This window comes from Nerophis lumbriciformis, linkage group LG04 (assembly GCF_033978685.3).
Source record: "Nerophis lumbriciformis linkage group LG04, RoL_Nlum_v2.1, whole genome shotgun sequence".
In the NCBI taxonomy this organism is placed as follows: Eukaryota; Metazoa; Chordata; class Actinopteri; order Syngnathiformes; family Syngnathidae; genus Nerophis; species Nerophis lumbriciformis.
In genome coordinates, this window is record NC_084551.2 from 10,862,483 (window position 1) to 10,887,597 (window position 25,115).

Below are 25,115 nucleotides of genomic sequence, written 5' to 3' on the forward strand. Positions count from 1 at the left end.
CATGTTCGGGTGCACTTTGTGGACGCCGTCTTTGCTCCACACGCTGTAAGTCTTTGCTGTCGTCCAGCATTTTTGTGTTTTTGTTTACTTTGCAGCCAGTTCAGTTTTAGTTTCGTTTTGCATAGTCATCCCTAAGCTTCAATGCCTTTTCTTAGCGGCACTCGCCTTTTGTTTATTTTTGGTTTAAGCATAAGATACCTTTTTACCTGCACGCTGCTTTCCGCTGTCGTCCGCATATTGTGATCATGACACGACGCGTTTCCGACATCTACAAAGCAATTAGCTACCTGCTGCCACCTACTGATATGGAAGAGTATTACACGGTTACTCTGCCGAGCTCTAGGAAGCACCGACACTCAATAACAACTCATTATTGACGGATTAATAATTACTTGTGTGCAAAAAATATTTTTAACCCAATTAGGTGAAATTAGATAATCTCCCACGGCACACTAGTGGTTGAAAAACACTGGCTTAGAGGACGGTTGAGTTGACGAACGTCGTAGTGGCGTTGGTGAGTTAGGTGGCGTTTACAGCATACTGACACTAACTTTTATTAGTGTGTGACTTTGAGGACTAAAAGGAACTATTGTTGTGTTACAAACTTTTGTGTGGTGTTGCTTCCTTATTTGTGATTATTTCAAGCTGATTATCATTTACGCATGCCTCGTAACGGCGCTAGAACTGAATGTGACCGTGTGTCATAATTACGACGATAGCAGTATCATTAGTCCAGAATCTTAATGGTCTTCCTGGACCGACCCAATTAGAATAAAAATACCGGAACACAATATACATCCCTATCGCTAATAATCGTTAATATTAGAATTCCACAGAGGGGAAATACTGGAATGTGATGCCGACATCAGATTTCCGTGATGCTGAGGCTGAAGGCAACATGCAACCTTGGAGATGGAGGTCCTAAGCATCTGGCACCGAGAGGAATGTGTCCCTCCTCCTCGTGAAGGCATCGTTCTGGAAAAACTCACAGCTCACAACTTTGAGCTGGGGGCTTTGGCAGGGTGCTTACAAAAACCTTTTAACATGGCTTGACGAGAACAAGGGAGGGCAGGCTGGCTACCATGTGTGGAATCAAGGTCAAACACGCGCTTGTGACGAGCGGGGCCCGCTGTTAACGTACCCTTCAAGATCGCCCCGATGATGAGAGGAAAGTTAGGAGAACAAGGAACAGCACAGAGTTGGAAAAGGTCCAAGGAAAGCAAAGCCACACATTGTCCCACTTTGAACGCAACGCTTCAAGACAGTAAAGGAGACGCCTGCAGGAACAATGGTGGCTTTTTTGTGGGGGTGCTTGTCATACCAAACATATTTAAGATGGCTGTTGGGGGCCTCAGCTGATTTCTCCTCGGTTGGCAGATAAAGTTGTTTAGGAAGCTGCCACAGTCCTGCGCCATGGAGGATCCCTGTTAGGACACACAAACATGGCAATGACGTCACTATATTATATTATTTCTATATTCAAACTACACACCAACATTTTTGGCCTTTGAACCGATACAAGTTGAGTCCTGATCCGATACTTTGACAACAGATTAGAGAACTGAAAATGTTTTTATAGCAAGTAACACAATAACACATTTTCATAACAATTGTCTAACTTATGGAGTAACTTGTGTACAAATTGAGAACAGGAAGTGAACAAATGTGGAAGGAAGTGTGGAAATGGAAAAAGGGAAACATAAATAAGCTCTGCTTCTTTCTACTCCTTTTAAAACACGTTGAAAAGAGAAACTGGAAATTGTGATGCATTATGTTATAATTGTGTGTGTGTTTGAAATAAACTTAAAGGAGACGTGTAATATTTTCATGTCAAGTAATGATTAAATGGTCCTGAAATATCAGAAGGCATTAATAAATACCTTTATATCTGATAACAGTAGTTCAGCCAGGATATGCTCATTTCAAAGTTAGATTTATATCCCCAAAATGTTGTTATTGTTTTCATTTCGATGCCCCGCCCTCCACCGTTTCACCAATTAGAAAGTCTGTGAGTGTGTCACATCCATGTTGCCAGTCATACACCGCCATCTTCGTCTAGCTACTGCCACTGGTAAGGTTACTAAACATGTCAGTAAATCTAAAAGGCGTCGGTACGATTCTCAACTTATTCATGACAAAGCCAGGAACAAAATGAGGATGAAGACGATTGAAAGATGGAGACGATTGAAGGCGGAGAAGATTTTTTCATCTGACGCCAAACTTGCTAATTTCCTCCTTGATAGGTAAGTCAGGCATTTACGTTTTCTTATTAGTTGTAATAAATGGAAATGGACATTTCGTATGTAAACTATATTGTCCAACACAGTCTATGATCTTGTCTAACAAAGCTAGTACGTTCGTGCAACGAATGCTTAGTGTGATCGAGCTTAGCTCCTAGTGTAATGCTTAGCATGCTGGCTTGATCGACATACAGGCTAACGGGGGAAATATATGCTCGTTATGCTGCATGTCGATGTGTCATCCAACTGACAGGGTCAAATATATTTTTCCACAAATAAAACCTATGTGGATATGGGTAGTGTCAGTGCCTATTTCCTTCTCAATATGCTGATACGCTGAGGAAATGAGTTCCAACATTAGCACGGCTGTCATCATGGCAATGTGAAACGTATGGAGACAGCCAAATCACATGATAAAATATTTATTCATTCGTGTAGCCTATAGGCATACCTTGCTAAAATGTCTCCTCATTAGGCTGCTAAGCACGCTCTACTTATTTTCACCAGTATAACCATTGCTCGCGTTGGTTGTAGTTTGTTTTAGTCTTTGTTTTCTGATAGTACTGACAATAAACATATGATTGCCATTTGTTGTGATATTGTACGCAGGCATGACGTACTTATTCCTGAAAATAGCCTAATTTCTGTGTAAAATGTGTTGGTTAGAGATTGGTTATTGACAAAACGCTTGTCTATTCAGCTATTATGGTCCCAGCACCTCAACCCCTAGTAAGAGGCAGTGAAAGTTTGAAGTTCCTTGGAGTAGCTCAGTCCATCGAGCTGGATTCGGCTGCGTAACCTCAGTCAGGGAGAGGGGGAGGAGATTACAGAATTTTGACCGTGATTGCAGTACCATTTCTGGCCAGATTTTTGACATATGGCTCCCTTAAACCATATTTTATTACATGTATAATTTGCTAGTATTGTTGTAAATCTGATGATGTGTTAAATTTGTGGTATTGAATGCTACGTACTAGAGATGCGCGGATAGGCAATTATTTCATCCGCAACCGCATCAAAAAGTCGTCAACCATCCGCCATCCACCCGATCTAACATTTAATCAGAACCGCATCCGCCCGCACCCGCCCGTTGTTATATATCTAATATAGACGATGCAAGGCATTAGTGAAGTTATAAAGCTTTTGCCTGTTAAAGAAAGGAGACTGATCCAATGCAGCACAGACATTCGCGTGCCACGCTGTCACGGCCCAGACGCACACCAGTGCGCAATCATATGGGAGCCGCTCTGAGCGCACCTCCAAGCGCGTCTCGCTGCCGGCGATGGCCGGGTATGGGCCCGACGCTCCAGCGCCATTCCATTTTCAGGGCTAGTTGATTCGGCAGGTGGGTTGTTACACACTCCTTAGCGGGTTCCGACTTCCATGGCCACCGTCCTGCTGTCTATATCAACCAGGGTGAGCCCCACCCCTTTCGTGAGCGCACTGCGCGCGGAGTGACCCCTGTTACGCGCCCCCGGCAACAGGGGTGGCGGGCAGGTAAGCTGCGCGGGCGGAGCGCGCGGAGTGACCCCTGTTACGAGCCCCCTGCCACGGGGGTGGCGGGCAGGTAAGCTGCTTACCTGCTGCGCGTGACGCCGGCCGCGGCGAAGGCGGACGAGGCGGGGTGTCGGTGCGGTGGGCGCGGTGGTGACCCTGGACGTGCGTCGGGCCCTTCTCGCGGATCGCCTCAGCTACGGCTCCCGGTGGGGCCCTCTCGGGGGAAGGGGCCTCGGTCCCGGACCCGGCGAGGCGTCGGGGGCCTTCTCCGCTCCGTAAAAGTGTCCATCTCTTCTTTTTTTTTTCTTCTGTTGTGGCATATGCAGCAGGTGCCTGCTCGTTTTTCGTATGTGGGTAACAACATTTAACTATGTATATATATTTCCGAATTGGTTTAACTGCCACCCGCCTGAATCTATTTAAAATCTTTTTTTTTTTTTATTTCAACCGCCCGACCCGACCCGCGGATAAAATTAATTTTTTAAAATTTCATCTGCCCGATCCGCGGATAATCCGCGGACTCCGCGGTTGTGCCCGCAAACCACGCATCTCTACTACGTACAATTTGTTTAACAAAATAAAGTGGCTAGTGCACCATAACTAAATAAAAGCAAAAACTATTATTGGCTCCACGATTAATCTGAATTTATACATGACTTACGTGATAACCCTTTGAGATGAATCACATGCGTTAACTTTGACAGCCCCAAAACCAAACATTAGTAAGACCGACTTACCATATCCAGTTTGGGACACCAGTTCGGCTGCTCCTCCTATTGGCTTGGTGAAAACTCCCACAATTCCCTTCCCCATGCCAGAGATGACACCTTTGGCTTTGCTACCAGCTGAGCTCTGCATGTCCCAGTTCCTTTGGAAATTCTGCATGGGCTGGTCCACGATGCCGGCTATTGCTCCTACAACAAAGACAAACAGTCTTTTTAACATGTTATGTGTAAAATAGGATTTCAGAATGCTGTTTTTTTAGGTAATACTTCATTAAAGTAACAATGGAGACAATCCTAATGTATTTCAAGACAGAGTGAGGTTTGTAGAGTAGAGTATTTTTGCACTATATGACCCAAATTCTTCCATACCCAACAAACTAATGCCAAGTCGTGACAGCCCCTGCCTGAGTCCGTCTCCCAGACTCTCTGGGAGCTGCCGCCTCCACTCTTCCTGCCTGGTGTAGTGCTCCTCATCCAGGGACAGACGGTCCATGTTTCTGGCCAGGCTGGTTGCCAAGTTGGTGATGGACGTCAGGGTGCCTTAGTACAGACGGACTCATCTTAACGGTGCAAAAACCTTCAAACGAAAAAGCTTGAATCTTCGAACATTTGTGTTACCTTTTGAGATGTGCTTGACAAAGGAAGTGGTCCCTCTGGAGACACCGCTGACGAAGGCACCAGGCCCGCGGGTCAGACCCTCATACGGTAAACGGAAGAAATCGGACACGCCGTTACCGATGCTGCGTACCAGGCTAGCAGGACTGCCCAGGATCTCTAAAGACCCGACGACCCATCCTGACACACGAGAACAAACACAGAAACACAAAGTGAAACCAAACATATGCTGGGAAATGTGACATAAGTACATTTAGTTTTACATTAACAAGCCTTAAATAATTTTCTGTATTTATATGACCTGGAATCAGTCACAAACACATTTTCTACACTGGTGTCAACATTTTAGCGTGCACACAGTTTTGGATGCCACTGACTGCTGTGTTTTGTGGTCTATTTTTAACAGAGGGCACAGAGTGATGTCACAGAGTGACGGACGTACTTATATGGGCATCCTAGTACGTGCTCTCTACCTGCATGGACCTTCCTCTCTGAACCAAAACTGCTGGCTCCGGTATCATTCTATCTCGTCTCATGCCCTGATGTCTACAAAATAAACACTTTTTAAATTTGTTTACAACATTTCACAGTTTTGTCAAGATGGGCCAGTACAAAGTCGGATTAGCCGCTGAACACCGTCAACAAAGACAGTGCTTACTACTTAGTATGAGGGACCACAAGAGAAGGTAGGATAAAGTGGTATTGTCATGTAATCTTGGCATGTGCACAAAAACACCTATGTGTAACATGCAGGGACATAAATGCTGCGAAATGCATTTTTTTAATACAGGTCTGTATGGATCCGATAGTTTGTAATGTTGTGACCGGTGAATCTACAATTAAACGTTGTGTAATTCGTAAATCAAAACAGAATACAATGATTTGCAAATCCTTTTCAACTTATATTCAATTGAATGGACTGCAAAGACAAGATATTTAATGTTTGAACTGAGAAACTAATTTTTTTTTTTGCAAATTATCATTAACTTAGAATTTAATGGCAGCAACACATTGCAAAAAAGTTGGCACAAGGGCATTTTTACCACTGTGTTACATGGCCTTTCCTTTTCACAACACTCAGTAAATGTTTGGGAACTGAGGAGACCAATTTTTGAAGCTTTTCAGGTGGAATTCTTTCCCATTCTTGCTTGATGTACAGCTTAAGTTGTTCAACAGTCCGGGGTTGCCATTGTGGTATTTTAGGCTTCATAATGCACCACACATTTTCAATGGGAGACAGGTCTGGACTACAGGCAGGCCAGTCTAGTACCCGCACTCTTTTACTATGAAGCCATGCTGTTGTAACACATGGCTTGGCATTGTCTTGCTGAAATAAGCAGGGGCGTCCATGATAACGTTGCTTGGATGACAACATATGTTGCTCCAAAACCTGTATGTACCTTTCAGCATTAATGGCGCCTTCACAGATGTGTAAGTTACCCATGTCTTGGGCACTAATACACCCCCATACCATCACAGATGCTGGCTTTTCAACTTTGTGCCTATAACAGTCCGGATGGTTATTTTCCTCTTTGTTCCGGAGGACACGAAGTCCACAGTTTCCAAAAACAATTTGAAATGTGGACTTAACAGACCACAGAACACTTTTCCACTTTGCATCAGTCCATCTTAGATGAGCTCGGGCCCAGCAAAGCCGGCAGCGTTTCTGGGTGTTGTCAATAAATGGCTTTCACTTTGCTTAGTATAGTTTTAACTTGCACTTACAGATGTAGCGACCAACTGTTGTTACTGACAGTGGTTTTCTGAAGTGTTCCTGAGCCCATGTGGTGATATCTTTTACACACTGATATCGGTTTTTGATGCAGTACCGCCTGATGGATCCAAGGTCACGGGCTTAGCTGCTTACGTGCAGTGATTTCTCCAGATTCTCTGAACCTTTTGATGATATTACGGACCGTAGATGGTGAAATCCCTAAATTCCTTGCAATAGCTCGCTGAGAAATGTTGTTCTTAAACTGTTCAACAATTTGCTCACGCATTTGTTGACAAAGTGGTGACCCTCGCCCCATCCTTGTTTGTGAATAACTGAGCATTTCATGGAATCTACTTTCATACCCAATCATGGCACCCACCTGTTCCCAATTAGCCTGTTCACCTGTGGGATGTTCCAAATAAGTGTTTGATGAGCATTCCTCAACTTTATCAGTATTTATTGCCACCTTTCCCAACATTTCTTTGTCACGTGTTGCTGGCATCAAATTCTAAAGTTAATGATTATTTGCAAAAAAAAAATGTTTATCAGTTTGGACATCAAATATGTTGTCTTTGTAGCATATTCAACTGAATATGGGTTGAAAATGATTTGCAAATCATTGTATTCCGTTTATATTTACATCTAACACAATTTCCCAACTCATATGGAAACGGGGTTTGTAAATACATTTTGGTACCGGTACCAAAATATTGGTATCGGGACAACTCTACTTAGTATGAGGGACCACAAGAGAACGTAGAATAAAGTAGTATTGTTATGTAATCTTGGCATGTGCACAAAAACACTATAATGTGCAACATGCAGGGACATAAATGCTGCTATATTTTACAGGTCTGTATCGATCCGATAGTGTTTAATGTTGTGACCGGTGAATCTATATACTGTTTGATGTTTATTTTCGACCGTGACTAAAAAATATAGCGTTATGTTCGTCTTCAAGATACATATTTAAACATTTTGAAAATATAAATTCTAATACTTTGGGAGAAGGTTAAGAAAGTGCGTTATAAATGTGACTGTGGAGCAAAATTTACACCAGAGCATATCCAATACATAAGATCTCGACCACAAGGAAGTGTTTTAAATGTAGATTAAAATCATCATTAAAGGCCTACTGAAACCCACTACTACCGACCACGCAGTCTGATAGTTTATATATCAATGATGAAATCTTAACATTGCAACACATGCCAATACGGCTGGGTTAGTTTACTAAAGTGCAATTTTAAATTTCGCGCAAAATATCCTGCTGAAAACGTCTCGGTATGATGACGCCTGCGCGTGACGTCACAGATTGTGGAGGACATTTTGGGACAGCATGGTGGCCAGCTATTAAGTCGTCTGTTTTCATCGCAAAATTCCACAGTATTCTGGACATCTGTGTTGGTGAATCTTTTGCAATTTGTTCAATGAACAATGGAGACAGCAAAGAAGAAAGCTGTAGGTGGGAAGCGGTGTATTGCGGCAGGTATTGTGCCGGATAACGCACCCCCGCCGTAGAATGCACCCCCTGACTGTTGTGCCGGATAACACAGCCGGTGTTTCATTGTTTACATTCCCGAAAGACGACAGTCAAGCTTTACCAATGGCCTGTGGAGAACTGGGACAACAGAGACTCTTACCAGGAGGACTTTGAGTTGGATACGCAGACGCGGTACCGTGAGTACGCATGCAGCTGCGGCTTCCAAACATTTGATCGCTTGCCCGTACGTGCGTGCCGCTATGTGCATGTCACGTACGTAACTTTGGGGAAATATATGTGCTGTATGAACTTTGGGGAGGTGAACGGTACTTTGGGCTGTGGGATTGAGTGTGTTGGGCAGGTGTTTGAGTTGTATTGGCGGGTTATATGGACGGGTGAAGGGAGGTGTTTGTTATGCGGGATTAATTTGTGGCATATTAAATATAAGCCTGGTTGTGTTGTGGCTAATAGAGTATATATATGTCTTGTGTTTATTTACTGTTTTAGTCATTCCCAGCTGAATATCAGGTCGCACCCGCCTCTCACAGCATCTTCCCTCCTCACTCTCTTTCCTCATCCACAAATCTTTCATCCTCGCTCAAATTAATGGGGAAATCGTCGCTTTCTCAGTCCAAATCGCTCTCGCTGCTGGTGGCCATGATTGTAAACAATGTGCAGATGTGAGGAGCTCCACAACCTGTGACGTCACGCTACTCGTCTGTTACTTCCGGTAGAGGCAAGGCTTTTTTTATCAGCGACCAAAAGTTGCGAACTTTATCGTCAATGTTCTCTACTAAATCCTTTCAGCAAAAATATGGCAATATCGCGAAATGATCAAGTATGACACACAGAATGGACCTGCTATCCCCGTTTGAATAAGAAAATCGCATTTCAGTAGGCCTTTAATCCCCTTTAAGGATTGGTGGAGAAGGACTTCAGTCCAGAAAGAGTCTATATATAGCAAGTGTTCTTACCAGTAGAGTGATTATAGTGTGCGTGTAAAAAAGTGATCTTCGTGAAGTTACAATGATTTTATGAGCAAAGTCATAAAGCAGCAGAGCACCTGCTCACAAACAAATCTCCTGAGTCCTTTTCTAGGGCGTAAGAGCTTCTTGCCAAAAGCTGTTTATAGAGTGTGAGGCTCTCTACAAAAATGTTCGACATCATGATTTGATAATAAAGTGTGCTAAACCTATTGGCTTACATTCTCACGCTAACGCGCTCGCGCACACCCCTGCGTAAAATGATGCAAGTAGCTCAAACTGGATTTATTGCCTCCAGCGACCTCACCTCACCCTGCTGAATTTACAGCTCATTGATAGTCATACAACTGACACGTGTGTGTGTGTGTGTGTGTGTGTGTGTGTGTGTGTGTGGAATCAGACATTTCTCAGGACACCTGTGCTCACTTTGATGCTGTACTCCTCTCAATGGCGGTCCGTTCGAGGCCATATTGCTTTACATTTTCTAGCGGAATGGGTTTTAGCCCAGACAGGAGCACTTATTTACAGTCATGCCCTTATGCACACAACACATGCACACACGTACGGATCACACACACACACACACACATGCGTACGGATCACACACACGTATGGATCAGGCAGCATATGCATTATATCCATGTGCCAACTTTGTGCGTGTTTAAATGCACATTATACATCCTGAACCTAATCAGACCCAGAACACAATGCTTGCCCAAACTAATGAGGAGTCAGGAAGTGGAGAACATGGGGAGGTGTTGAAATACAAGCAGAAATGATGGCTGTAATGACACACGGCGGAAAGGAAGAACGAATCCAGCCAGAACAATAATTTGTGATGTGGAAATGATGGGTTAAATAAGACCACATGTGGAGGCTTCGACTAGACAGGGCCAGAACTCCAGAGCCTTTTTTTTTTCTTACATTTAGGTCTGATATCCAGACTTCTCCATGGTGACTGCTTAAATTAACCACAATGCATCAGCGGTAATCAAACATTAGGATGATTTTTCACGTGTAAGGTGAGTCAGATACTGGAGTACTTTCAAGTCGCTGGCTGATGCTGTTCTGTGGTAGAAACATTTTAGATTCCTACTCATTCCTTGGAATTATTTTCCAGGACTTGTTCTTACTTTCTTACGATTCACGTGTTGTTTGATCAACCTGTCCAGCCCTTTCAAGTGCATTTCATTTGTTCAAAGTTGAAGTCAAATTCACTGATTGATGGCTGCAATCTGTCCTCCTAGCATTTTGCTGGCTTATTTTCCATTGTTGTGGCCAAAAATTGGAATGCGCAGCAGCTTTTTCAGAAAGTTGCGGGAAAAGTTGAGATGTTTTGAGGCATTTTTCTTTTCAAAAACATTGAATCGACTTGTAGGAAGTTGCTATCGATGTTTTAAGTGCTCCTTGTAACCTTAACTTCAAAAATGGGAAAACAAATACTGCATTGATGTTTTACTCGTTTTATACCACACAGGCTCAAAAGTGGACAGTAGATGGCAGTAAAAGCACATACTCAGCGCTCAGTCTAATTATTGTGCTATTGCATGCGGCTCTTTGATCACTCTGATGCGGCTCAGCTGCATACTTGCTGACCCCCCCCCCCCCCCCCCCGCCCCCCCGATTTTACCGGGAGGTTTCCGGATTCCACTGCCTCTCCCGAAAATCTCCCGGGGCTAACATTCTCCGATTTTTACCCGGATAACAATATTGAGGGCGTGCCGTGATGGCACTGCCTTTAACGTCCTCTACAACATGTCGTCGCGTCCGCTTTTACACCATGCTATCTGCATGCCGGCCCGGTCACATGTAGTATGCGGCCTCTGCACGTTAGTGACTGCAAGGTATACTTGGTCAACAGCCATGCAGGTTACACTGAGGGTTGTGATATAAACAACTTTAACACTCTTACTAATATGCGCCACACTGTGAACCCACACAAAACAAGAATGACAAACACATTTTGGGAGAACATTCGCACTGTAACACAACATAAACACAACAGAACAAATACCCAGAATCCCATGCATCCCTAACTCTTCCGGGCTACATTATACACCCCCGCTACCACCAAACCCTGCCCCCCCCAACCCTGCCCACCTCAACCGACGCACGGAGGGGGGGGTTTGGTGGTAGCGGGGGTGTATAATGTAGCCCGGAAGAGTTAGGGATGCATGGGATTCTGGGTATTTGTTCTGTTGTGTTTATGTTGTGTTACGGTGCGGATGTTCTCCCAAAATGTGTTTGTCATTCTTGTTTTGTGTGGGTTCACAGTGTGGCGCATATTAGTAAGAGTGTTAAAGTTGTTTAAACAGGCACCCTCAGTGTGACCTGTATTGCTGTTGAACAAGTATGGGCTGCAGTCACTTATGTGTGTCTGCAGAAGCCGCATACAACATTTGACTGGGCTGGCAAGCTGTCTATACAAGTTGTAGAGGGCGCTAAAGGCAGTGCCATCATAGCACGCCCTTATTATTGTTGTTTGGGTGAAAATCAGCAGATTTTCGAGAGAATAGTTGCTTTGAAATTCGGGAGTCTCCCGGAAAAATTGGGAGGGTTGCTGTTGTCAAGCGGCATTCATATAAAACTCGCGGGCCGCACTAACATGAAATTTTCATATTAAGGTGCGGGCCGCGTGTCTGAGACCCCTGGTTTATACGTAGCACAAAGCAAAAAAAAAACTTTGTATGCAGTGCTATTTAATTTTAGGTTTCAAAAGAGTTTCGTGGCTCCCATTGTTTTCTTTATTTTGTTAAACGGGTCAAAATGGCTCTTTGAGTGGTAAAGGTTGCCGACCCATGTACTATTGTATTTAAGTCTAACTAATAAAAGTAATTAATAATAATTCGAGAAAGAAACACTTCCAAAGGCTTTCTTAAACATTATTCATGTTCCAACACATTTACCTCTGCACGTTAATAGCAGACTGCCTTTTCAATAAAAGGACCACAACTATGGAACTCTCTATCTGACACTTTGAAATGTATACCTGCACTTGTCACTTTCAAAAAACAAACACAATTGTGGCTAGTTGAGCAACAATTATGTTCCCATGTTTAGTTTTGCCTAATTTTTACTACTTGGTTTTTATTTAGTTTGCACTTTGTCTGTGTTATTATTATTGGCTTTTATCTAGTTTTCTCTTTGTCTGTATTATTACCGTATTTTTCGGAGTATAAGTCGCTCCGGAGTATAAGTCGCACCTGCCGAAAATGCATAATAAAGAAGGGAAAAAACATATATAAGTCGCACTGGAGTATAAGTCGCATTTTTTGGGGAAATTTATTTGATAAAACCCAACACCAAGAATAGACATTTGAAAGGCAATTTAAAATAAATAAAGAATAGTGAACAACAGGCTGAATAAGTGTACGTTATATGACTCATAAATAACCAACTGAGAACGTGCCTGGTATGTTAACGTAACATTATGGTAAGAGTCATTCAAATAACTATAACATATAGAACATGCTATACGTTTACCAAACAATCTGTCACTCCTAATCGCTAAATCCGATGAAATCTTATACGTCTAGTCTCTTACGTGAATGAGCTAAATAATATTATTTGATATTTTACGGTAATGTGTTAATAATTTCACACATAAATCGCTCCTGAGTATAAACTATGAAAAAAAACTGCGACTTATAGTCTGAAAAATATGGTACTATTATCATTATTATCGACTCCTCTTTGCCTTATCCTTATTTTCTTTTCTTATTTTAATGATGTTAGATCTGTGTTGTTGTTGTTGGGGACAAGTGTTGTAAATTAGCTTTGGCTACAAACACTATGATGCATACATTGGATGACTGTTTCAGATATCTATGTTTCTGTATCTATCCCTATTTAAAAAAAACCAGAAATGTATTAATTTGTGAATTGTTAAGAACCATCTATAGCGGTAATTTATGTTGGTAAATGAGAGATTATCATCACACATCAACATCTCCAACATGTAAATGCTGCCTCTTTGCTAGGTCAGCATTGCAAATTAAAATATGTTCTTAATTGTCTTAACGGGGATAAGTAAAGGTTAAATAAATATGTAAATACATGTGAACTAGTAAGTCAGGACACCTGTGTGCTGCTAACATTACCCAGAAGGCTTAGCGCCATAGACAGGAACCGGAAGTAGTTTTAAGGTATGCGGAAGGAGTCAATGACGACAATTGTGTCATTTGAGCAATAAAGAATAGATATTAGTGTTTTCCCGATACCAATATTTTGGTACCGGTACAAAAATTATTTTCTATACTTTTCTAAATAAAGTGTACCACAAAAAATCTTAGGGTACATTAAACATAAGCTTCTTATTGCAAGTTTGTCCTTAAATAAAATAGTGAACATACAAGACAACTTGTCTTTTAGTAGTAAGTAAACAAACAAAGACTCCTAATTTAGCTGCTGACATATGCAGTAACATATTGTGTCATTTATCATATGTTCTCAAAATTATTAAGAACAAGTGGTAGAAAATGACTTATTAATCTACTTGTTCATTTACTGTTAATATCTGCTTACTTTCTCTTTTAACATGTTCTATCTACACTTCTGTTAAAATGTAATAATCACTTATTCTTCTGTTGTTTGGTACTTTACATTAGTTTTGGTTGATACCACAAATTTGGGTATCAATCCGATACCAAGGAGTTACAGGATCATACATTGGTCATATTCAAAGTCTTCATGTGTCCAGGGACATATTTCCTGAGTTTATGAACATTATATACATTTTAAAAAAACGAAAGAAGATTTTGTGATGCTAAAAAATATCAACGTAATTATAGTAGTATCGAGTAGATACGGTCCTGTATTTGGTATCATTACAGTGGATGTCAGGTGTAAATCCATCAATGGCGTTTGTTTACATTGTGACGCAGGTGAGCTACGGTGTGTAGTGAAGCATGTTTAGCTATTCCTCGTCCTGCAGGGATGATACTTGTAAGAAACGTACTTTATTTGTCACCATGGAGGCGAGGCTTAGTGATTTAGAAGTAGCTAAAACACTACCGACTGCGAATGGACGTTTGCCGCTAGCTAGCTAGCCATGTCTTAAAGCACCTCTTCCTGAGGGCGTTTCAGTGTTATAACTTCACCTTTATCGTTAGTTTTTAAGCCAAAATGCATCCGTTCTCCCTTTTCTGTCTACACACTGTGTCCGCTTGTAAGTACTCTGTGATTGTGCGCTGCCGAACATGCTCCTATGCTCGTAAACCAGCATACCTGCCAACTACTCCGGTTTTCCCGTAATTAGTACGGTTTTCATCAACCTATTCCGGGTTACGGTTGCAGTGATAAAAAATACGGTTTTTCATTAATTACATTTTTTTTTTTTTTTTTAAGTTTTATTCACGAAATCGCGTAACAACAATCACAATCGACACTGCTTCCCGTAACTTCCTATCGAGCCATTCCGAATGCCATGCGCGAGGCTATTTATAGCACCGCTGCCAAGCATGAGGCACCAGTTGCCATTGTTTCCAAACGAGCGAACGATCATGGAATCAGCCGGAGAAAAATCGCAAACGAGTCTTAAACCGAAAAGAAAACTGCAGTCATTCCGTGAAGAATATTCAAAAGCCTATCCGGGAATAATTATCCGTTCCAAAAAGGGTGAAAACTACGCGAATTACACCTTGTGCAGACAAGATTTTTCGATCGGACACGGAGGAATTAGCGATGTAAAAGACCACGTTGGGACAAAAAAACACAAGTCTAATGCCGTTGCTAAATTTGGATTTTAGCCACAAAAAGGTAATGACACCAATGTTATCTATTGGAATTGTTTAGTACTGTTATACTGTTAAAAGTGTTTATACTATTTATGCTTTCAAGTCCAAGTTGAAGAAATCTTGTTAAATGTTGACAGCATAACTACCAAAATACAGAAGTATGTCTTTAATATTTTTGCAGTGCTATTTCTGTTGAAAAGTTAAAATGATTACATTAGAGATGTGATGTGCCACTTTTCAAGTGTCTGATGGCTTAAATTAATTTTCATTAATTTTTCATATTTTGAATTCTTTTGAAAGGCTTACAAAAAAACTACATTTGAATTGTAATTCCATGCTATTGACAGGACTATTAATTTTAATGAAGTTAGCTTACCATGTTTACAGTATGATAATTGTGATAGAAATGTGAATTTTAGGCACAGAATATTTTTTACAATTGAACAAGGCAGTAGATTATACAAGCTTGGACAGAAAGTTAATAATGACACCAATTTTTTTTTTAATGGAATTGTTTAGTACTGTTTTACCATTTGTTTACTGTAAAAAGTGTTTATACTTTCAATTGACAAATTGAAGTCTTGTGAAAGGTTGACAGGATAACTGGCATTAACTGTCAAAATAATTTCAAACTATTGAAGTTAGCTTACAGAATAAACATGTCAATCAACCCATATGATTTTTGCTGTAATATTTTTGTTTTGAAAAGTCACTGTGACTGATAGAAAAGTGATGGTTTTAGCAACATTTTAACCTGTCTGAATGCTAATAATCATTTTGCGTCGGGGGGCGAACCCTGAACCCCCCACTAGGACTTTGTCCTGGACCTACCGGGGCCTGCGGCCCTTGGACCCTGGCTACTAGGTTTTTCTGATTTCAAAAGTTGGCAGGTATGAACCAGCAATGACACGACATGACGACGACGGGGTGGTGGGGGAACAGTCCTTTTTAGAGGCGGTATAGTACCGAATATGATTCATTAGTATCGCAGTGCTATACTAATACCGGTATACCCTATAACCCTAGTTGAACAAACACATTTTGATTAGACAGCTGACAAGCGCGTTAGAGCACCGCTCAAAGACAAATGAATAAAGTTGGCCAAAATTATGCGGAGAAGTTGTGGACAAATGTGCAAGGCCGCGCATAATTTGTGGGGATTGTTTAAATTTGCGTGAATTGGTGCAAACGTGACATTGCAGAATCCTGGAAGGTCTGTGCGATGCTAATTGAGTTAATACTACCATTTTTCTTCTTTTTTTTTTTAAACAACAATCAACAACAAAGTTGTAACTTAGTCCTGAAAATGGAAATGTTAAAAACTAAATAAACCACCAGTAAAACCTGAGGCAATAGACATTGATTTGACCTTGTGTGACACAACCATTACGCACCAGCTCTGAAGAGGGCCCCAGCAGCGTAATGCATAGCCAGAGCGTGGACCAGCTGTCTGGCTGTAGTGCAGAGAGGTCCTCTCTGGAACAGGGAGAAGGCCAGCGGTGTGTGGTCTGAAGCGATGTAGAGTTTCAGGGATGCGTGGATGCTGACCAGCAGGTTGACCGGCTGGATAGTCAATTTCTGCAGACGCACAGGCTGGACCAGCGCCTGTATGGACTGAAGTACCTGCAGGTCACAGTACAACTTTACTCCACCTCTGCCTCCATTGTCTCACTTTGTGAATGGAAGATCCCTGGCAACTTTAGGAAATTATGTTTTTTTTAGATGCATTGCGGTCCTTAGCCCCTCAATTGTAATTAAACTGTGAGGTGGCCAAAGATTTCCACCACTAACATTCTCATGTCATGGAATGAATCACCTGCTCAGGAAGGATGGGTTCTGATCCCAGCTCTTTACACCTCTGAGGCTTCACTGAGGTCATGGCGGAGGCGGGGATGAAGGTGTGAAACAAGGTTTTTACATAGTAAACAAATGTGTCCTCAAGATAGACTCTTGCAGGCTGCACCTGGAAGTTGACCTATGGAGGACACAAGTAAAGGAGAATATCAACTGTACAGTTGAAACACTACAGACAAATACCGTATTTTCCGCACAAGAAGGCGCACCTAAAAACCTCCAATTTTGTCAAAAGCTGACAGTGCGCCTTATAATCCGGTGCGCCTTATATATGGACCAATATTGAGCCTCCAACAGGTAAAGGTTTCAATCAATCAATCAATCAATCGCAACGACGGTAAGCAGCTGCCGACTTCATTTCCCCCGTAGAAGAAGAAGCGCGCGGTGCATGCTGGGATATATGACTGCGCGAGGCGTGCCGTTTCATTTCAAGGTTCAAGGTTCAACTTTATTGTCCCCGCGGGGAAATTTGTCTTGGGCACAGTGCATCATTGCTTTCTTTACATACACAAAAACAACAGAACAAAAACACAAGCACAGACACAACCACAACCAGACAACTAACATTTAAACATCAGAACATGGAGCTTGATAGACATAGGTGGCACTTTGATGTAGGCATCAAATCTACAGTATGGAGATAAAGATAAAGTACCAGTGTGCATTGCACTAGAGCTCATGGATAAAGTGCTGTGTGCTAAAGTGCTTAGTTCTAAAGTGCTATGTGCTAAAAAAGTGCTAACCTGTGTATTAACATTCTATTGCACATTGTTGGTCAGCTTAATGGAGGCTGGGACAAATGATAATTTAAGGCGGTTACATTTTCATAGTGGGACCCGGAGTCTTCTCCCTGATGGCAGGGTTCCATATTCAGGGAAGAGTGGGTGTTGTGAGTTGGAAATAATTTTCTTGGCTTTTTTTCCTAACTGCCTGCTCATAGATTTCCATTTGTTTGTTTATGTAAAGACCCCAAAATGGCTCCTATTAAGAGACACGCTTACGACGCAGAGTTTAAACTTAAGACGATCAGTCACGCAGTAGAACACGGGAATAGAGCAGCAGCGACACTGACTCCATTAATGACGACTTCGACGAGACGGAGCCGGGCATGTTGGATGCCGTATTCGCCCAACTGTTTAATTCGGACACTGAAGAAGAAGAATTCGAGGGATTCGTGGATGAGGAATAACTTCATAAAGTGAGCTTTACATGTTTATTTTGTGTGTTGTGTTGTGTGACATTAAAGGGGAACATTATCACCAGACCTATGTAAGCGTCAATATATACCTTGATGTTGCAGAAAAAAAGACCATATATTTTTTTAACCGATTTCCGAACTCTAAATGGGTGAATTTTGGCGAATTAAACGCCTTTCTATTATTCGCTCTCAGAGCGGGAAGCAATCCGCCATTTTCTCAAACACATTACAAACACCGAGTCAAATCAGCTCTGTTATTTTCCGTTTTTTTCGACTGTTTTCCGTACCTTGGAGACATCATGCCTCGTCGGTGTGTTGTCGGAGGGTGTAACAACACGAACAGGGACGGATTCAAGTTGCACCAGTGGCCCAAAGATGCGAAAGTGGCAAGAAATTGGACGTTTGTTCCGCACACTTTACCGACGAAAGCTATGCTACGACAGAGATGGCAAGAATGTGTGGATATCCTGCGACACTCAAAGCAGATGCATTTCCAACTGGACTGGACAGATCAGCTTTTAGGAAAAGAGAGCGGATGAGGGTATGTCTACAGAATATATTAATTGATGAAAACTGGGCTGTCTGCACTCTCAAAGTGCATGTTGTTTCCAAATGTATTTCATATGCTGTAAACCTAGTTCATAGTTGTTAGTTTCCTTTAATGCCAAACAAACACATACCAATCGTTGGTTAGAAGGCGATCGCCGAATTCGTCCTCGCTTTCTCCCGTGTCACTGGCTGTCGTGTCGTTTTCGTCGGTTTCGCTTGCATACGGTTCAAACCGATATGGCTCAATAGCTTCAGTTTCTTCTTCAATTTCGTTTTCGCTACCTGCCTCCACACTACAACCATCCGTTTCAATACATGCGTAATCTGTTGAATCGCTTAAGCCGCTGAAATCCGAGTCTGAATCCGAGCTAATGTCGCTATATCTTGCTGTTCTAACTGCCATGTTTGTTTGTATTGGCATCACTGTGTGACGTCACAGGAAAATGGACGGGTGTATATAACGATGGTTAAAATCAGGCACTTTGAAGCTTTTTTTAGGGATATTGCGTGATGGGTAAAATTTTGAAAAAAACTTCAAAAATAAAATGAGCCACTGGGAGCTGATTTTTAATGGTTTTAACCCTTCTGAAATTGTGATAATGTTCCCCTTTAACGTTTGAGCAACGTTGAGTTATGATATATTGTTATTGCTCTGCACTATTTGGAGTGTTACTATATTGTGATTGCACTAACGTTTCATTTACCGTAACAGTATCACTGTTTTTTACCTGTTTATTGAATCAGGGAAAAGTTCCCCTCCACTATGTGATATAAATGTTGCACTACATGTTATACCTTGCTGTTGTTAAAAGATGAACGAAACACCACGTCACTGACTTTACCTCGGGGGAAATAATAAAACAGCTGTTTATTCATTTTGGGAGTGAACAGAGTTGTCAGAACGCTGGTTTGTAATCTATTAATAAAGTTTGACTGACCTATCTGACTGTTTTGTTGACATTCCCTTTAGCGCAGCTCCATCTAATGGATGCATAACGTAACCCCAGCCTCTACTGTAGCGTCTATTCTATGCGCCTTATAATGCGGTGCGCCTTATATATGAACACAGTTTTAAAATATGCCATTCATTGAAGGTGCGCCTTATTGTGCGGAAAATACGGTACACATATACTACTTTTACTACGAACCCCTCATTGTGCAAACTTTTCAATTTACAAACTTCATCTCGATTGCATTGGTGTACGATCCTTCTTTAAATGTACAAATGTTTCATCATCCCACTTGTGCCCGGTAGCACATCCATTGTGCTCAACGATACCCAGTGCTCATTCAATCAGCACAGCAGTGCTGTAGTTAGCTGCTGTGCTACTTAGTGTGCTTGTTTAGCCTTTTTACAACCTTTTTCTGGTTGTGCGAGCTCAATATGAGTCCAAAGAAAGCAATAGGCAAGCGATGTGTGGTTTGAAACATTCAGGAAGTATCCACTCGGCACTGCCTCTTCCCACTTCCCCCTCCCTTACGCTGCACGCAAAGAAAATTAATCGACAAGGTAAAGTGGATTTTATTTTTTATTCCTAATCATTGCAGCGACCTGGCTGTCAAAGTTGAAGAGTTTTGTGATTTCAAACAGTGAGTGCACCACAGGACTAGTGACAGGGTGCTGCATAGGAGGACAGTTCTGCTAGTTGTAGGTATAATTACAAAGCTGGCCCATCAGCTCCTTGTTATGTTTGTTTGATATACGCAAAATAGAACACTAGCTGTTTACCTTCTTTTTTTCCCTAGTTTTTGAGCGCCGGGTCTGTCCTTTATTCTGTTTTTTTCGCTGGTTCTGACTCAGTCTTTCTCCCCTTGAGGGTGCTCCAGAATTTCAGGATCGCATTTGACTTGAGTCATTTACATTTTTATCATTTAAAGGCCGACCAAAACCCTTTAGATCAAGGGTGTCAAACCCCTTTTAGATCAGGGGCCACATGGAAGAAAATCAATTCCCAAGTGGACCGGACTGGTAAAACCATGGCATGATAACTTAAAAATAAAGACAACTTCAGATTGTTTTCTTTGTTTAAAGATAGAACAAGCACAATCTGACAGTTCAGCTAGTTGTTGTTTTGGCTTTTTTATTAAATAGAAAGTTGATCCATCACCCCCTTGTTTGAAAAAATACCTGAAAGATATTAATTGACTAAGTACTGTATTTTTCGGAGTATAAGTCGCACCGGAGTATAAGTCGCACCTGCCGAAAATGCATAATAAAAAAGGAAAAAAACATATATAAGTCGCACTGGAGCCCGGCCAAACTATGAAAAAAACTGCGATTTATAGTCCGAAAAATACGGTACATCATTCCGACCATAAGATCATGCTAATTTTGTGTTAAACAATATTAAAGTTAAAGTACCAATGATTGTCACACACACACAAGGTGTGGCGAAATTATTCTCTGCATTTGACCCATCACCCTTGATCACCCCCTGGGAGGTGAAGGGGAGCAGTGGGCAGCAGCGGTGGCCGCGCCCGGGAATCATTTTTGGTGATTTAACCCCCAATTCCAACCCTTGATGCTGAGTGCCAAGCAGGGAGGTAATGGGTCCCATTTTTATAGTCTTTGGTATGACTCGGCCGGGGTTTGAACTCACGACCTACCGATCTCAGGGCTTATGCAGGTAATCTAAATAAAGTGCTTTTAAATCAACTTTAAAGAGGCCTTATCTTTTATGCTTTATATTTTAGTTACTATAATTTGGGCTGACTAAAATGTTGTCATTACGTTGATCAACACTGACTAAACGTAAATCAATTTAGATGACTAAAGTTAGACCAAATCTAAAATACATTTCTGTCTAAAGGCTATGACTAAAATTCAATTAAAAACTGCTGTCAAAAATTGTCAATGGGTGTGTGTGTCGACAGGGCGGCTGCAAATGAGGACTCATCACCCCCCTGTTATGTTTGTTTGATATACAGTATTGTATAGTACTTTAAATTGTGTTCAAAGTGTACAAGCCTTTACTAAACTATGGACTTTTGATGAGGCTGCAACCAATCATTTATGTTCACATTGTTTCTTATGCAAACATTTGCTTTAATATACAAACTTTTCTTTTTACGAATCCTGCTAAAGAACCAATTATGTTTGTAGATCGAGGTGCTACTGTATTATTGTATGTAAACAGCAACCAGTAGGATATTGCAGTTACTTGGCAGTGTTTCCCACAAGACTGCAATCTATTTGTGGCAGTTGGTTGCGGGATCAAGGGGGGACAGGACATTAATTTGTATCATATGGACAGAAAGTGAGCAAAAAAAACATGAAAGCCCAAACAAATGTTTAGAAATATACAAACCCCGTTTCCATATGAGTTGGGAAATTGTGTTAGATGTAAATATGAACGGAAAACAATGATTTGCAAATCATTTTCAACCCATATTCAATTGAATATGCTAACATATTTGATGTTCAAACTGATAAACATTTTTTTTTTGCAAATAATCATTAACTTTAGAATTTGATGCCAGCAACACGTGACAAAGAAGTTGGGAAAGGTGGCAATAAATACTGATAAAGTTGAGGAATGCTCATCAAACACTTATTTGGAACATCTCACAGGTGAACAGGCAAACTGGGAACAGGTGGGTGCCATGATTGGGTATAAAATTAGATTCCATGAAATGCTCAGTCATTCACAAGCAAGAATGGGGCGAGGGTCACCACTTTGTCAACAAATGCGTGAGCAAATTGTTGAACAGTTTAAAAAAAATCTTTCTCAACCAGCTATTCCAAGGAATTTAGGGATTTCACCATCTACGGTCCGTAATATCATCAAAGGGCTCAGAGAATCTGGAGAAATCACTGCACGTAAGCAGCTAAGCCTGTGACCTTCGATCCCTCAGGCTGTACTGCATCAACAAGCGACATCAGTGTGTAAAGGATATCACCACATAGGCTCAGGAACACTTCAGAAACCCACTGTCAGTAACTAGAGTTGGTCGCTACATCTGTAAGTGCAAGATAAAACTCTACTATGCAAGGCGAAAACCGTTTATCAACAACACCCAGAAACGCTGTCGGCTTCGCTGGGCTTGAGCTCATCTAAGATGGACTGATACAAAGTGGAAAAGTATTCTGTGGTCTGACGAGTCCACATTTCAAATTGTTTTTGGAAACTGTGGACGTCGTGTCCTCCGGACCAAAGAGGAAAAGAACCATCCGGATTGTTATAGGCGCAAAGCTGAAAAGCCAGCATCTGTGATGGTATGGGGGTGTATTAGTGCCCAAGACATGGGTAACTTACACATCTGTGAAGGCGCCATTAATGCTGAAAGGTACATACAGGTTTTGGAGCAACATATGTTGCCATCCAAGCAACGTTACCATGGACGCCCCTGCTTATTTCAGCAAGACAATGCCAAGCCACGTGTTACATCAACGTGGCTTCATGATAAAAGAGTGTGGGTACTAGACTGGCCTGCCTGTAGTCCAGACCTGTCTCCCATTGAAAATGTGTGGCGCATTATGAAGCCTAAAATACCACAACGGAGACCCTTGGACTGTTGAACAACTTAAGCTGTACATCAAGCAAGAATGGGAAAGAATTCCACCTGAGAAGCTTAAAAGATGTGTCTCCTCAGTTCCCAAACGTTTACTGAGTGTTGTTAAAAGGAAAGGCCATGTAACACAGTGGTGAACATGCCCTTTCCCAACTACTTTGGCACGTGTTGCAGCCATGAAATTCTAAGTTAATTATTATTTGCACAAATTTATGAGTTTGAACATCAAATATCTTGTCTTTGTAGTGCATTCAATTGAATATGGGTTGAAAAGGATTTGCAAATCATTGTATTCCGTTGATATTTACATCCAACACAATTTCCCAACTCATATGGAAACGGGGTTTGTAAATTCTGTGAAAAGAATCATACGTGCTTTTGTGTTAAAGTCTCCAATAAGACCGGAAATAGCCGCTAGATTTTAGAGACCACAAATGAAGGCATGTATGACAAACACTGCTAGGTAATTGAATGCTGCTGGATGTGCTTTGTAATGGATGCACAAGATGAAGAGAACATAATCCTACCTCCTCCACAGCGCATCTGTCCCCAGCCAAGATCAGCGTCAACCGGAGGAAACAAAATCGTTTAAACTCCTCCAGGAGTTCCGGAGTGTCAGAGGGGTTGTCATGGTTACTCCACTGATTCCCGAGCGGACCCGCCCCCTTCTGCTCCTGGCACAGCAGTACGGGGAAGTGGAAGCTCGCACGGTTGTACAGCTGGTTGTCCACTTGCAGGGACAAGCAGTACACCTCAATCAGAGAGGCGTCGGGCATAAGGGTCAAAATGGACGCCGCAGCTGCTCCAGGCTCCCTGGTCACCTCGGGGGGCAGGGAGGTGGGTGCCGGGGCCAGTCTGAGGAGCACGTTGGTCAATGTGAGCCTCAGCAGCTCCACAGAACCGGAGGGGCTCGTGATGTCATCACTCAACGACACGCTGGCCTCGCTAAGGAGGACACTGAAGGACAGCTTGGTGGACCTGGGAAAATAAATATACTTTCTCCGTTTCTAACATTGATTCATTAATCATCATTTATAGAGCTTACGAGATGAGTTCTTACAGCATATTCCCAGACACTGCCTGAGTTCATTTGCTTATTTTACCTGATATGTAATTAAAATGAATGTTTAGTGTTGATGTAATGGAATAGAGCTGTAATGCGCTGCAACACAAAGCAGCAATGAGAACATAACAGCAGCAGAAAAGATGCCACGAGTCAACAATTACTGCAGATTTTGGAGGAAACTGTACTTTTATTGACTAGTCCTTATGATTGAGATGTGTATAGGGAGGGTCAAACACCACACTGCAAAAACTGAAATCTAAGTAAGATTAAATATCTCAAATAAGGGTGATATTTGCTTATTTTCTGTCCATCCATCCATCCATCCATCCATCTTCTTCCACTTATCCGAGGTCGGGTCGCGGGGGCAGCAGCTTAAGCAGGGAAGCCCAGACTTCCCTCTCCCCAGCCACTTCGTCCAGCTCCTCCCGGGGGATCCCGAGGCGTTCCCAGGCCAGCCGGGAGAGATAGTCTTCCCAGCGTGTGCTGGGTCTTCCCCGTGGCCTCCTACCGGTCGGACGTGCCTGAAACACCTTCCTAGGGAGGCGTTCGGGTGGCATCCTGACCAGATGCCCGAACCACCTCATCTGGCTCCTCTCGATGTGGAGGAGCAGCGGCTTTACTTTGAGCTCCCCCCGAATGACAGAGCTTCTCACCCTATCTCTAAGGGAGAGCCCCGCCACTCGGCGGAGGAAACTCATTTCGGCCGCTTGTACCCGTGATCTTGTCCTTTCGGTCATGACCCAAAGCTCATGACCATAGGTGAGGATGGGAACGTAGATCGACCGGTAAATCGAGAGCTTTGCCTTCCGGCTCAGCTCCTTCTTCACCACAACGGATCGATACAGCGTCCGCATTACTGAAGACGCCGCACCGATCCGCCTGTCGATCTCACGATCCACTCTTCCCCCACTCGTGAACAAGACAAGGTGAGGGATCAGACAAAG

At 42.2% G+C, this 25,115-nt stretch overlaps 2 protein-coding genes across 4 annotated transcripts in view; one reads left to right on the forward strand and one right to left on the reverse strand.

Annotated features, from left to right (window-relative positions):
* Window positions 1–23,926, forward strand: part of LOC133594091 (regulator of G-protein signaling 22) — a 70,736-nt gene extending 46,810 nt beyond the window's left edge. The window contains exon 24 of the mRNA XM_072912919.1: window positions 23,644–23,926. The gene's annotated coding sequence lies outside the window, so the exon portion shown is untranslated. The remainder of the gene's footprint in view (window positions 1–23,643) is intronic.
* Window positions 1–25,115, reverse strand: part of LOC133595948 (intermembrane lipid transfer protein VPS13B-like) — a 672,020-nt gene that overhangs the window by 8,034 nt on the left and 638,871 nt on the right. For all 3 annotated transcript variants that reach the window (XM_061948790.2, XM_061948782.2, XM_061948793.2), the window contains exons 59-65: window positions 23,633–24,083; window positions 16,809–16,967; window positions 16,387–16,615; window positions 5,081–5,257; window positions 4,832–5,002; window positions 4,475–4,651; window positions 1,322–1,424 (exon numbers count right to left, since the gene is read on the reverse strand). In XM_061948790.2, the coding sequence (XP_061804774.2) occupies window positions 1,322–1,424; window positions 4,475–4,651; window positions 4,832–5,002; window positions 5,081–5,257; window positions 16,387–16,615; window positions 16,809–16,967; window positions 23,633–24,083 (1,467 nt within the window). The remainder of the gene's footprint in view (window positions 1–1,321; window positions 1,425–4,474; window positions 4,652–4,831; window positions 5,003–5,080; window positions 5,258–16,386; window positions 16,616–16,808; window positions 16,968–23,632; window positions 24,084–25,115) is intronic.